General features: G+C 37.2%; 1 protein-coding gene across 1 annotated transcript; it reads right to left on the bottom strand.

Annotated features, from left to right (window-relative positions):
* Positions 1–2,157: 2,157 nt before the first annotated feature.
* oaz1b (ornithine decarboxylase antizyme 1b) lies at positions 2,158–7,244 on the bottom strand. Its single transcript, XM_034709664.1, is given in 6 exon segments — positions 2,158–2,420; positions 2,554–2,639; positions 2,941–3,113; positions 3,695–3,781; positions 3,783–3,834; positions 7,022–7,244. Coding segments are annotated over 6 exon segments (648 nt in total). The 5' UTR covers positions 7,141–7,244; the 3' UTR covers positions 2,158–2,289.
* Positions 7,245–12,789: the final 5,545 nt, after the last annotated feature.

Raw genomic sequence — 12,789 nt, 5'->3', positions numbered from 1 at the left:
TTGTTGAAAGTTGATATCAGAAGTCCAGCCCCTTATTGATTCTGTCTGGTCAGTGGTGGAAATATATAAGGCCTTTTTGTACTAAGGACTCTGAGTGCTGAAAAAGCTGATATGTTTTGGTTTTTGTACAGAAAATAGGAGCTGCCAGTGCAAAACGCTGTAAGTGGACAAAGGCCTTAATTTCTGCGCCATGTAGTTAAAAACTTATACTTATAATCAAATGAACAGAAATGGCCCTTTTTCAGCGACGGGCTTGTGACATGTCAAAGTAGATGAAGTAGCTGAAAGTAGTAAAATAAAAGATTGCTGAAGTTTATTTAGTTTCCTCAAAATCCAGGATCTGAATTGTGTTGTGTATTAAGGTACATTTTTACTCCATCATTGCTTACTGTGAGGACTCGTAAATCAACAGAGCCATTGTTTGTGATTAGTAACACCAGTGCTTTACCTTTAGTGACAGGTCAAAATGGCAGCTATAAACTTAGGGTGTTGAGTGACAACAGTAATGCTGAATTAAGAAAATTTAAATTTCAGGTCAGACTGTCATACTTCAGAATTTTTTTTACCAGAGATGCATCTTGAAAATCAGCCGATGAATTGTCGTGCATTGTTCAGTAGAGCCTCCTGGTGGTAAGATGGTACAGGACATGCTCTGCATCGCTGCCGTGCTGCTCTTTTGTAACTGACCTGATTAACTTCAAATATTAAGAGCATCGCAGATGACTTTGAGTTGAATAGTAGATACTGTGGGACCATGGCCTTTAAATTAAGAAAAAACATGCATCAGGGAATGCTTTTATATACTGCACCAGCACTTGGGAAAAATCTGAAAGGAATACATTGTTGGATGGAACAAATGTGCTTGTGTATTGAACAAAATTAAAATAAGAATGCGCACTATTAATCTTATACGACATGATTACACAATGATACAAGACTTTAGAATCTACCTCTTTAGCAGCAAATTGCTGTAGTTGCATAAGATACCAAAACCATAACCACTGATTAAATGACCATGTGCAAAAACGAAAGGAAAAGCTAACATATGATAAAACAAATTCATAGTCAGAGGGTTTGTCAGAATTCAATGACGAAAACAGAAAAATGCTGAATGATTTTTTGTTTGTTTTATTATCACAGAAGCACAACAAGTACCACTACGAAGGTGAACAACGTAATACTATCAATAAAAGTTAAAAGGAATGCTAATCCAACAAAAAAAAGAACAGAATCCAATCATATCACAGCATTTTTTCATCCTCCAAATCAAACTACTACAATATTGTCAGATAAACATGGCAAAATAAAAAGCATAAGCACTTTGGATAATTCACTTTCCTCTCACCTTGTACCAATTCACTCATCGTAGGATCTTTAACTGAGACTGACACATGCAACAGCATTCATCAATTCAATCTAACTGGATTAACTATTCGGCTGTTAAGTACCAAGTAATGGGGCTGTTGCTCAAGACAAACCAAGAAAAAAATCCTAATATTTTAAAGAGGGTATTAGTGCTACAAAATAGAACTGGTCCCACTGAAATGCATTCGTTAATCAATTCAGAGAGAAAGAAAATTTGGGACGAATTTCAAGTCGTTACTGTACCAATCAAAAGAAAGCTGGAGTACCCGAGTGTAAACCTGATGACCTTTTTGTTGTACATTCAAGAAATGAAAAATCCTCCGCCTTTAAAACAATAATCAATAAAAACACACACTTGAAAATGGAAATGATACCAGAACTAAGCTTATACCTATGACAACTGCAAAATGATTGCAAATTCAAAGAACCAAAACTTTCCCTCCTTTAATTAATCCTCAATGAAACTGAATAATAAAAGACAAATATAGGTGGTGGAAACAGGAGATGCACAACTTACATATTCCCTTCAGAATGCATGAGGAAATAAATACTCACAATACAGAGGGAGGTGTCTAACACAGACAGAGGTGTGTGTGTGTGTGTGTGTGTGTGTGTAGGTGTGTGTGTGTGTGTGTGTGTGTAGGTGTGTGTGTGTGCGTGTGTGTGTGTGTGTGTGCGTGTGTGTGTGTGTGTGTGTGTGTGTGTGTGTGTATCTTTGTGTGTGTATCTTTGTGTGTGTATCTTTGTGTGTGTATCTTTGTGCGTGTGTCTTTGTGCGTGTATGTGTGTGTATGTGCGTGTTTCTGTGTGTGTGTGTGTGTGTGTGTGTGTGTGAGTAGGCTTGGACGGGATAGGCAAACATATAATGGGGAAGTGAAATGGGAATAATTGTGGGGGTGGGGGTGTTTGGGGATATCCAGTGGGCTACTCCTCATCCGAGGAGTCCCGGTCAAAATTGTAGGCCATGAAGAAAACGTCAGGTCGAGGTGGGACGAGGGTATGGCCCGGTTTCACAATCTCAAAGCCCAGGAAACTGAATGTACGCACCAGTTTCGCTGGAAGAAGACAAAGTAGAATAACAGGTGTTAAGACGCAATAACAACAACAACAACAACAACACAGAAACCAAAATAATCATGTCGTCAAAATGGAAAAAATGTGCAAGGAATTATAAAACTGAGCACATACCACGGTCATCTCTGTTCTTGTAAAAGCAGACAAACACGCTAACGACTTTCAGATGTTCCTCAGCATACTCCAAGAGAGCTGCAAAACTGCAGGGATAACAGAAGGCGACTCGGGTTAACATTCAGCGACAAAAACAACACTTCTAATCTCAAGCAAGTGTGTATTTCAAAATATTTTAAACCGATCTGCTCCGGCTCCCCCTCAGATGTTTCAAAATGAACCAATCTCAAGTTCTAGGTTAAGAGGTGAATGAAGCTTGAGGGTCTAGAGTAGACTAATCCACTTCACCATTCTTCTCTTTTACATATTGTTCTACAGTTACCGGGCTCAAGTCTGCCTATCACAACGATCTCACTCTCGTGATCTTTCTTAACAATCTGGCCTCACCTCTCCTTGCTGCCTTCAGGAAGCGGGTCAAGAGGTATCTCCACGTAAAGTGCGCTGCTGCTCAGGACAGCATCCCACTGAATCGTCTTGGTGACTGTTGGACGACTTAGGAAGTGGAGTATTCCAGGGCGACCGTTCCCTGCTGGCTCCTCCATCACCGTCAGCTTCCGGTCCTGGAAACACAAATGTTCATTAAAGTTCTGAAAACAACAGAGGCTGGCAAGAAGTATTTTGGTCTTTGTAATAGTAAATCACAAGGCTATAAAAATGACCAAAAGAAATGCCAAGAGACAAGCTTGTTCATTTCATGGATGGCTAAATGAAGTAAAACTTCTGTGTACTGTGTAAACTGACACGGAGTCACCTGAGGCCTCAACTTTTGCTCCAGGGCAAGTTATGTCCAGGATATGAGATTAATGTTGCCGACTGACCAATCATTTCATCTTTAAGTCCAGAGTATGTATCAGACTTGTTCATGTTAGTGATTGATCACATTATGCTCTCTGTGAACACGCTCACAGTAACTCTGTGTTGACTTTTCATTAACCAGCTTTGTGTGGCTGCTTGTTCTGGACTCATGTTAGGGTAAGTTAAGCTAGGTAAGCAAAAAAATACCCAGGATATGTTGAGCTTCCTGCGTTAGTACAGACCTCAAGCAGAAAATGGATTCAGCAAGGAGCTGCTGTCAGAGACATATGTTGTGACACAGCTGCTTTGACTTCCTCATCATGAGTGTTTTTACACTTTGACTTACTGAGTAGAGTTGCCGAGCTGAAGGAGTGTGATCCCGCGTGCCATTCCCTCGCCCACCTGGGATCTTCAGGGGTGGGAGAGGGGCATCAGGAGCACCACAGAGGCCCCGGGCCGCGGGTACTACTACAGTGCAGGGACAAGCTGGAGGGGAGGACAGAGAAGGGACAGAATTAGGACACTATAAATAAAAAAACACACACAAATCACTACTTATGACAAAGATTTTCTATTTTATGTCTTGTATTCATATACGAGATGGTCTAAAAATCATGAAGGCACAAAACATACAAATATATGCTTTACCAATGTGTGCCAGGAAGAACAACAACTTAGTTTCAAATAGTGTAGAGCAATGCACACAAAATACCTACCAATGAATATAATGAAATATTTATTTTAGGTAACGTGTGAAAAACTTAAGTACCAAAACTAATTCACAGACTCCCGTCTTGGATGTTGATCCAAAAAGGATTCAATCCCAAATTATAATCTTGCTTTTGTTCTTCTATCCTATCTTTTCAAATGGTGTGACTTTGCACTGAAAAACATCAAATCGGTGTTTTGCTCATTTAAAGTAGACTCTACCTGCCTTTGTTTGGGATAAAATTTATTTTAATTCAACTCCAGCAGCTACATTAGTGCATGCACATTCATTACTCAATTCACCAAAAAAACAGAGGGAATAATTAGATCCACAACACTGGTAAAACCACTTCCCATCCATATTCGTCTAAACAACAGTACAGTGGTCATAGTGTTGCTTGGCTGCATTTCTAAGAGCAGTGCACTAACGCAGCAGGATGCAATAGGAGTCAAGCAATAGAAATTATGTTCTGCTAAAGCTCATAAATAAATCAAGTGTTTGTATAGCAGCTATCATACCCTGACATCTACCAAAGTCCACAAACGAACTCTTTGTTGTGCTGCAGTTTACTGAACTGTTGGGGAGAGAAAAACTGATCTTGTGGCCTATCACAGGGACTAAACAAAGCCAAAACAGTACCAGGTCTTCATACACATCATATGGTAGGTAAGCTGATCACAGTGGGGTTCTTAGACAGCTTCAACTAATGGAATTTTTATTCCCCATCCATTATACATGTATTTTCCTGAATAATTCATAATTCACCAGATTTATAACATGACTGACATGTGTTTTAAAAAACAATACGAAGTTAATAAAAATAAAAATAGATAATGACAGGATGATTGAGCTTCATGGAAATGCACTTTTAATACTGTGTTGAATAATTGATGCATCCGTTTGATCTGGTTCATATACAATAATAAAACACTCTTCTTTAACAGCTGTCACTTCAGGGTTCTATATCTTACTTGAGGACTCATTTACACAGATACATTAAATGACTCCTGTCTTATATAGTAATGCGACATACCTACCCCTAATTTACAAAGCTTTCTGTAAACTCACTAACAATGTAACTCTAACCTCGTCCTCCCGTCACCGGGCTCCTGCTTCTACGTTTACTGTCAGTTATGCCAGGGGTTCCCAAACTTTTCAGCTCGCGACCCCCAAAATAAAGGTGCCAAAGACTCGTGACCCCCACTGTTCCTCAAAGTGATTTAATGTGGCTTCATGTAGCTGGTCTGCAGAAAATAAGTCTACCTATATGAGCATGTGGCTGTGTTTCTATCAATTAACCTGCTGCTATTGATGCTTTTGATAATCAACTGTTCACTAACCCTAAACTTAGGAATCATCTGGCAAAAAGAAAGGCAGAAAACTCATTACATTTTCTATTTTCACAGTTTCATTTCAAGTTTAGCTTCTATTTTTTTCGATATAATTTATTGTAATGGGTAAAATGTACTATTTTTTTAGATAACTTAAAAGAAAAACATTCTGGAAGACATCTCAAGATCCCCCATTTGTGTCTCGCCACCATAGACTATGAAATATGGACGTGGTATCCGTGCCGTCACCCATCTGTTTCTGAAGCGCTGTTTTGAAGCCAAACGATGGCAGCAGCCATATTGCTGCTGTCGAGCAAATGAGATCTAAAGAGGCGGGCTTTGAGCCTCTTAGCCAACAGATACAGTGTTCCTGCCTGTCAATCAAGTCAGCTGTGCCTCTCATTGGAAAACTTCTAATCTAAATATCTTTGAAATTGCCGCGTTAGAAAATGTTTATTTCTGCAGTAGAGATCGTCTTTTTTGAATTGGTGTGTATGTGGTTTCCGGTACCTCAGGAGCCAGCCTCAAGTGGATCCTGATGACCTGCAGTTTTTAGCACTTTTGCATTGGACTCATATTTTCAGACCGGAGGTTGCCGCTTGGATTTATCCTGATGGTTTTGATAATTAACTTTTCACTAACCCTAAACATAGAAGTCATCTAGCAAAAAGAAAGGCAGAAAACTCATTACATTTTCTATTTTCAAGGTTTTGTTTCAAGTTTAGCTAGTATTTTTGTCGCTATTATTTACTGTATTGGGTAAAATTTAGTATTTTTAGATAACTTAAAAAAAACATTCTTGAGGACATCTCACGACCCCCCAGGGGGTCCCGACCCACACTTTGGGATCCTCTGAGTTACGCAATCATCAACGTGACTGATTCTCAGCTCACAAAACTAACGTGGCCAGAAACATGTGCTTACTGAGGAATTTTACAAACAAATATTTACCCCAAAGTCACTTTTGTTTCCCTTTGAACGTAATAACGCGATAAAATGGTTAATTATAGCTTAGTGGTCTCATGTATTTTGGGAGACTTTTTTTGTGTTTCGTAGGAATATTTAGGAAAGAAAAAAAATGTCACAACCACGTGATTGACTGTACAGTGATTTTTAATTCCTTGATTTTTTTTATTTATAGATTCATTTCTTCCGACGTTGACGTGGTGAGGGGGTCGGCTGGGGTTTTAAACGGGCTGACATGAAAGAGAATATGAAGTAAACCATCCAGATACTCAGGTGTTTTATACCGTAGATATATTTCATAATAATGTGTTTAGTGTAATGTATTGTTCAGCATTGCCCTTGGATTAATGATCGGAGGTCACATCATCATTTTTACTTCACTACACTGACGTAACCGAAGTTCGACGTCGTTTTAAAGCTAACGCTAGCTTATGCTGAAAAACTTGTTTGTCTAGTAAGTCAATGTCCGTGTTACTTTCAATACGACACATCTCATAATTACATTAAATTCAAATACAGGAGCTTTATGACTCACTAACACTGGGCTGTCCGCAGCATAACGTCTGTAAACACGGGTTATGTGTTTTACTTCCGCGTTTGCTTGCTAAATTAGCTTAGCCACCCCTCCCCCACACCAGGTTAGCATGTCGGTGTTTTTTTTACTTACTTCCCGATCATGTCACAGATACTCAAGTCCGCCATGGTAGTATAAGACTGTTGTTTTCCTTCTTTCTCGCGAGCAAAGCAATGACTGTTTAGGATCCGCTGGAGGTTGGATTTTACCATCCGGCCTCGGGTAGAGACACGACGGGCTGACTGCTCTCTGCAATGCTCTGCTGGGTAGTGGTCGATAGAGGGACCAGGAGCTGGTGAAAAAGACGCGAATCAAGCTCCACATATGCAGGGCTCAGCGTTTCCGTTTAAGCAAAGATTCAAAATAAAAGTCATGAATTAAACGTTTTATTCTGACAATTGTGGAAAAAAACCAAACTACATTCCATTCAATATACATTTAATAGAATAGAATATAATAGTACTTTAAAATGTACTTAATTAATCCCCAAAGGAAAATTCAGGTGTCTGACAGATGAAATTATAAAAATCACATGAAACAAGTAATTCAGGTGTCTTTCAGCTCATCTCCCATTGGCTAGAGAGTTATTCAAGATTCAAGATTCAAGAAAGCTTTATTGCCAAGTGAGCTCGCACACACAAGGAATTTGACGTGGTGAATGGAACACTGGTACTTAATAACAAGACAGTAAGGACACAACAAGACAGTAAGGACAATAAATATAGCCTATAAACCTAAACACAAACAGCTCCTGTGGCAGATTGAACTTCTTCAGCTGGAGGAGGAAGTACAGTCTCAGTACAGTTATGAAGCCTAATGGCTGCAGGGATGAATGCTTTTCTATATCTCTCAGTCCTGCAGCGCATAGTGATGAGCTGTCCACTGCTGCTGTTTCTCTGTTCCACAAAGAAGTTGTGAAGTGGATGATCTGTGTAATTTAGAATGGCCTCTAGCTTCTTCTGTGTGCATCTCTCCACCTCAGCCCCCAGTGAGTCCAACCTGGTTCCAATCACAGTGCCAGCTCTTTTCACTAGTTTGTCCAGTCGCCTCGCATCCTTGTGTTTTATACTGCTTCCCCAGCAGACTGCAGCATAGAATAACACACTTGCCACCACAGACTTATAAAACATCTGCAGCATCTTTCTGCAGATGTCTAAGGATCTGAGTCTCCTTAAGAAATAAAATAAAATACAATAACATACACAATATTTACACCATTCAGAAAAAAATGATAAATTGGTTTCATCATCTGGTTCACATGGAAACAACTAATTTCAGATCTCGAGATTTCAACTTAATCAGAGGTGATCATAACTCATATCCCATGAGTAACACAAGCCCAAATCAATCTTAAAAGTAGACTTAACTTACCTTATTACTGCTGACAAAGTAGCATGGCATGCCATGCTCCGACTTATCACAGTAACCAGTCTATTGTTTTGCTTTCTAGATTGCCAGAAAATGATCCTGTTAAAATGATAATATAATATATTACAATAAATTACAAATATAACTGTTTTTCCAATATAACAAGAGTAATTAAAACATCTTAAATGTGAAGCTTGAATTTAAAACTGAGCTAATAAATAGACTGGATACGTGCCTGGTTAGGGTTTCCATAACTGTTACATGTAGCTGCTTTTACTGAACATAAATATTGATGTCTTATTGGTTAATACAAAAGTTTGGTTTTGATGGTTTCATATTAACCAGCATTGTTAAATAAAGCATCCTCAACACATTTCTGGCTCAAATCAAATTTGTGGCTCAAATGTCTTCAAATGAAAACATATTGAGGGAATTCAATACTAGACCTAGCTCATATATCTTGATAAGATAAATGTTTTAATTGGAGAAGGGAAACCTCCCAAGTTGATAAAACACAGATTTCCGGCAATACTTATAAAACCATCAGATCTAAATTAGGCTTTTAATATCTCTTCTGCCTTCCATTTTAAGTATGAAGTAAATTTATTGTATCATGAAGTATTAATGTTGTTTAATTTCATTACAATTACAAAACAAATAAAGAGTACCTTTAATACAATTTCCACTTACTAGAGACAATCTATTTTATTTTGAAGGACTAGGTTGCAGCTTACTTTTAAATCAGCTTCTATCTAGCTTCACGCACGGCTACAAAGCTAATGCTAATCAAGAGGAAATCATGACATTCACATACAAATATTAATTGTCTCTGACATATGACCACAAATACCACAGCGATACATCTGACGCACTATCACTACGTTGTGCTTTTATGTGAATATTATAATGAAATGTTAGAAGAATTGTGTCTTTCCTGCTCTGCAGAGCACACTGTTGTGTTGGCTGCTGTTGATGTAGCGGCTATTGTGTTTACATGGGGTGTGTAATGGAAAAGTACCAATGACGAACAACTGTTTGAAAACCACATTGAATGATTCCCCCCAAAAATAAAAAATAAAATAATAAAAAAAAGCATAATCCTGGATATCGTCTTATTTTGACTCTTTGTCCAAACAGCAGAGAGTTTATTACTACTTCATTGATGTTTTTTAAATGAGCAGCAGTAAATACAAGGCCCATTTGGAGTGCTGTATACATACTGTATTACCCAACTTCTTTCATCGACATATAATAACCTTTAAAAATATATCTTTGGTTTGGCATACTCAATATAGAAATAAATTGTAGCCTATGTGTTGCACATAAAACAGCCCAACTTTGCATTGCTTTTAACCAGAGCCGGCTCTAGCCAATTTGGTGCCCTAAGCAAGATTTCAAATGGTGCCCCTGGTATTGTATCCAACTCCACCAACAATCACATCACATATACACTTAAAGAAAACTGACAGTCACATGCCGAAGTGTCCTTGAGCAAGACACTGAACCCAGAATTGCTCCCTCTGTTGTTCAGAGGTGTGTGAATGTGAACGAATGAGATCAGCTAATACTGATGGTCCATCACTAAATAGCAGCCTCTATTATCAGTGAGGGAATGGGTATGAATGGGTGAATGTGACAAGTAGTGTAAAAGCGCTTTGAGTGGTCGAAAAGATTAGAAAAGCGCTGTATAAGTACAAGTGCATTTACCATCCATTTGACAAGAAGTTTTGTGTTTACAGGTTTTCTTCATTTAAAATAAAAATGACCTCCAAAAGAATATTAATAAAAAGGTAATAACACTGATATTTAGCAGGCAAAAATACACAATTTTAAAATATACAATGTAGTAGTAGTATAATTATTCATATAATTCAGTCATTATATAATACAATCATTGTCACAGTACAGACACTTTCAACAAAGCAACAGTAATGTATTAAGTGATTACTGAAGGGAGAAGCATAATGCTTATTTAAGCCTAGCCTACTTTTTCTATCTAATTAAGCTCCATAAGTGTAAAAAAAATAATACAAGTAAATCTTGAACACTTAAAAACTTCAAAAACTGATGTGCAAGCCATTATTTTTAAAACTAAAAGTGAATCACAAGCTTTTAAATGTATACCGGCATCACTCCACAATTTAACCCCAAATTATATTGGATAAACAATATTAATTTTCCTATTATCTTCAAATTTTCTTCCTCACCCATTTAGGGGGCAAGTGGTGCCATTTTGGATGGCTGGCGCCCTTAGCATTTGCCTATGCCACGGCCGGCCCTGCTTTTAACAGCCTGTGACATTGCATCAGCCAAATACTGTATTCAGAAAATGATGGCTGGTTCCATCCTGCATAAAGTTTGAGAAAAGTTTTTGACTTTTATTTCTAAAACGTTACACATTCTGTAACTTCAGATTGAAGTAAGTATTCAATGTAGTCACATTTTGAAAGCAGAACTTTTATTTGAGTTATAACAACTTTAAGTTAAATATTAACTTGAATAAGCCTAAGATTTGTTCATTGGATTGTCCTGCTTGCTGTGTCTAATAAATGCAGATAAAATGAAGAAGTATTAATTAATTAAATTAGTTTGTCGGACTGTATAATCTTTTATTCAAGTAAGTTATAATCCATCATTTTAGTCTTTCCATGGTGTAGTTACCTCCTGTTGAATATGCAGTATTCTGCGAAAGTGAAAAAGGAAAAGAATTTTTTTTTGTTTCATTTAAAAAAAAAAGGTCATGAGAAAGGTCTCTATGCAAATAGCTTTACGACAGTTGTAATGTCTTTTTGTTATTCCCATGTGGTCCACAAGATGGCAACAAAGTAGCAGAAAAAACAGAAAAGCATGCACTGTCTGATGATCAGATTATACTACTACTAATAATTATAATAGTTATATAAGTAATAATAACGATACAATGCTTGTTTTGTACAAACTATCAATTAGCTCAATTAACATTCACTTTTGTAATGTGCTTTCAATTGCACACAAAATAATTGCAAGAGACTGCAAAAATGTTGCAAGGGGGCACACAGGCGTTGCAAGGAAACACAATTATTGCTTAGAAATGCACAAGATATAGCATGGAGACACAAAGGTTTTGAGACAGAATGCAATATTAATGCAAGATATGTTGCATTGTTAAATGAAGGTCATTGTGTTGGAATGCAAAAGAATAGTGAAAGAATGTAAAGTATTGAAAAAAGTATTGCAAGGGAATGAAAAAGTATTGTTGGGGAACGCAAAAGTAGCTTTGAAAAAGGATTTGCTCTGTGAGCCCTCTATGGCATCTAGATTGTAGACATGAGACTGTGATAATACAATGCAATCAAGAAAATCCCCCCAAAATAGAGCATGAAAAGATATTCCCAATCTTCCCCTTTGTGTTTGTCAAATATTTTTTCAAAAAATCTGCAAAACCAAGTCACATAACAACAAGTATCCGGCATACCAAAAAACATTTGAAATAGATTTTGCATTAGTATAGATTAATCTGTTATATAGTAACCTACACTGACTAACCAAAATTTGCACCCAACAGTCAAGCTACAGCTACATAATGCTGTATAATCCAGTGGTGACTGTACCTTGGATTTTTTCATTTTTTTTTTAATATTTTACCTTAAATGTATCCTTGAGTATAATTGTAAATGCTTGTAATTGTAATAAAATGGTCACTTTTACTTTAGTTAAGAACACGCTTTAACTCTTGCTAGTTTAGGATTCATTGCAGAGCTTTTTCTGCTGGATTCCGTTGAGGGTCATTGAGTTCATTTTAAAGGAACAGTTCAAAATTTAGGCATATTAAGTCATTGGATTTTATTGTACAGAGTTAAATTGTTATTCCAAAATGAAACTAGTATTTCTATTATCTATTATGTGTACGGAAGAGGATTAGGGCCACTGCAAAAAAAAAATTAAGGTGCAATATATTATTTCAATATTTTTGTACTGAGATTTAAGTCAGAATTCTGAGAAGAAAAGTCAGAATTCTCAGAATCCTGAGATTAAAGTCAGAATTCTGACTTTTTTCTCAGACTAATAATACAATATATTGGACATTTTTTTTTTTAAAGTGGATGAAAGTCAGAATTCTTAGGAAAAAGTCAGAATTCTGAGATTAAAGTCAGAATTCTGGGAAAGCCAGAATTTTGACCTTTTTCCCAGAACAAAAACATAAAGAAATATATATTGGACCTTCATTTTTTATTTTGTAATCCTCTTCCGTATATGTGCGAGTAGTTTTGCCCTTAAATTACTCCAGACAGTCAAGCGCATAACCCATGTTTTTATTTGTTGTGTCACTGCTTTGCTTTGGCAAAGAAATCAGCTGATAATTACTCAGCACTTGAATGGTTAACCTAATCCTAAATGCTCATATGAGGATTGATAACATGCAAACTGCTCCCCTCCTCTGCTTTTACATTTCTCAAACGCTTCGCATGCCCGCCCTCGCAATACTGAAGTTTGTCCCTCAGCGCGATCCGTCC

This window comes from Notolabrus celidotus, chromosome 19 (genome assembly GCF_009762535.1).
Source record: "Notolabrus celidotus isolate fNotCel1 chromosome 19, fNotCel1.pri, whole genome shotgun sequence".
NCBI classification, from domain to species: domain Eukaryota; kingdom Metazoa; phylum Chordata; class Actinopteri; order Labriformes; family Labridae; genus Notolabrus; species Notolabrus celidotus.
Note: the sequence above shows the minus strand (reverse complement) of the source record. Positions and strands in the feature narration are given on the sequence as shown.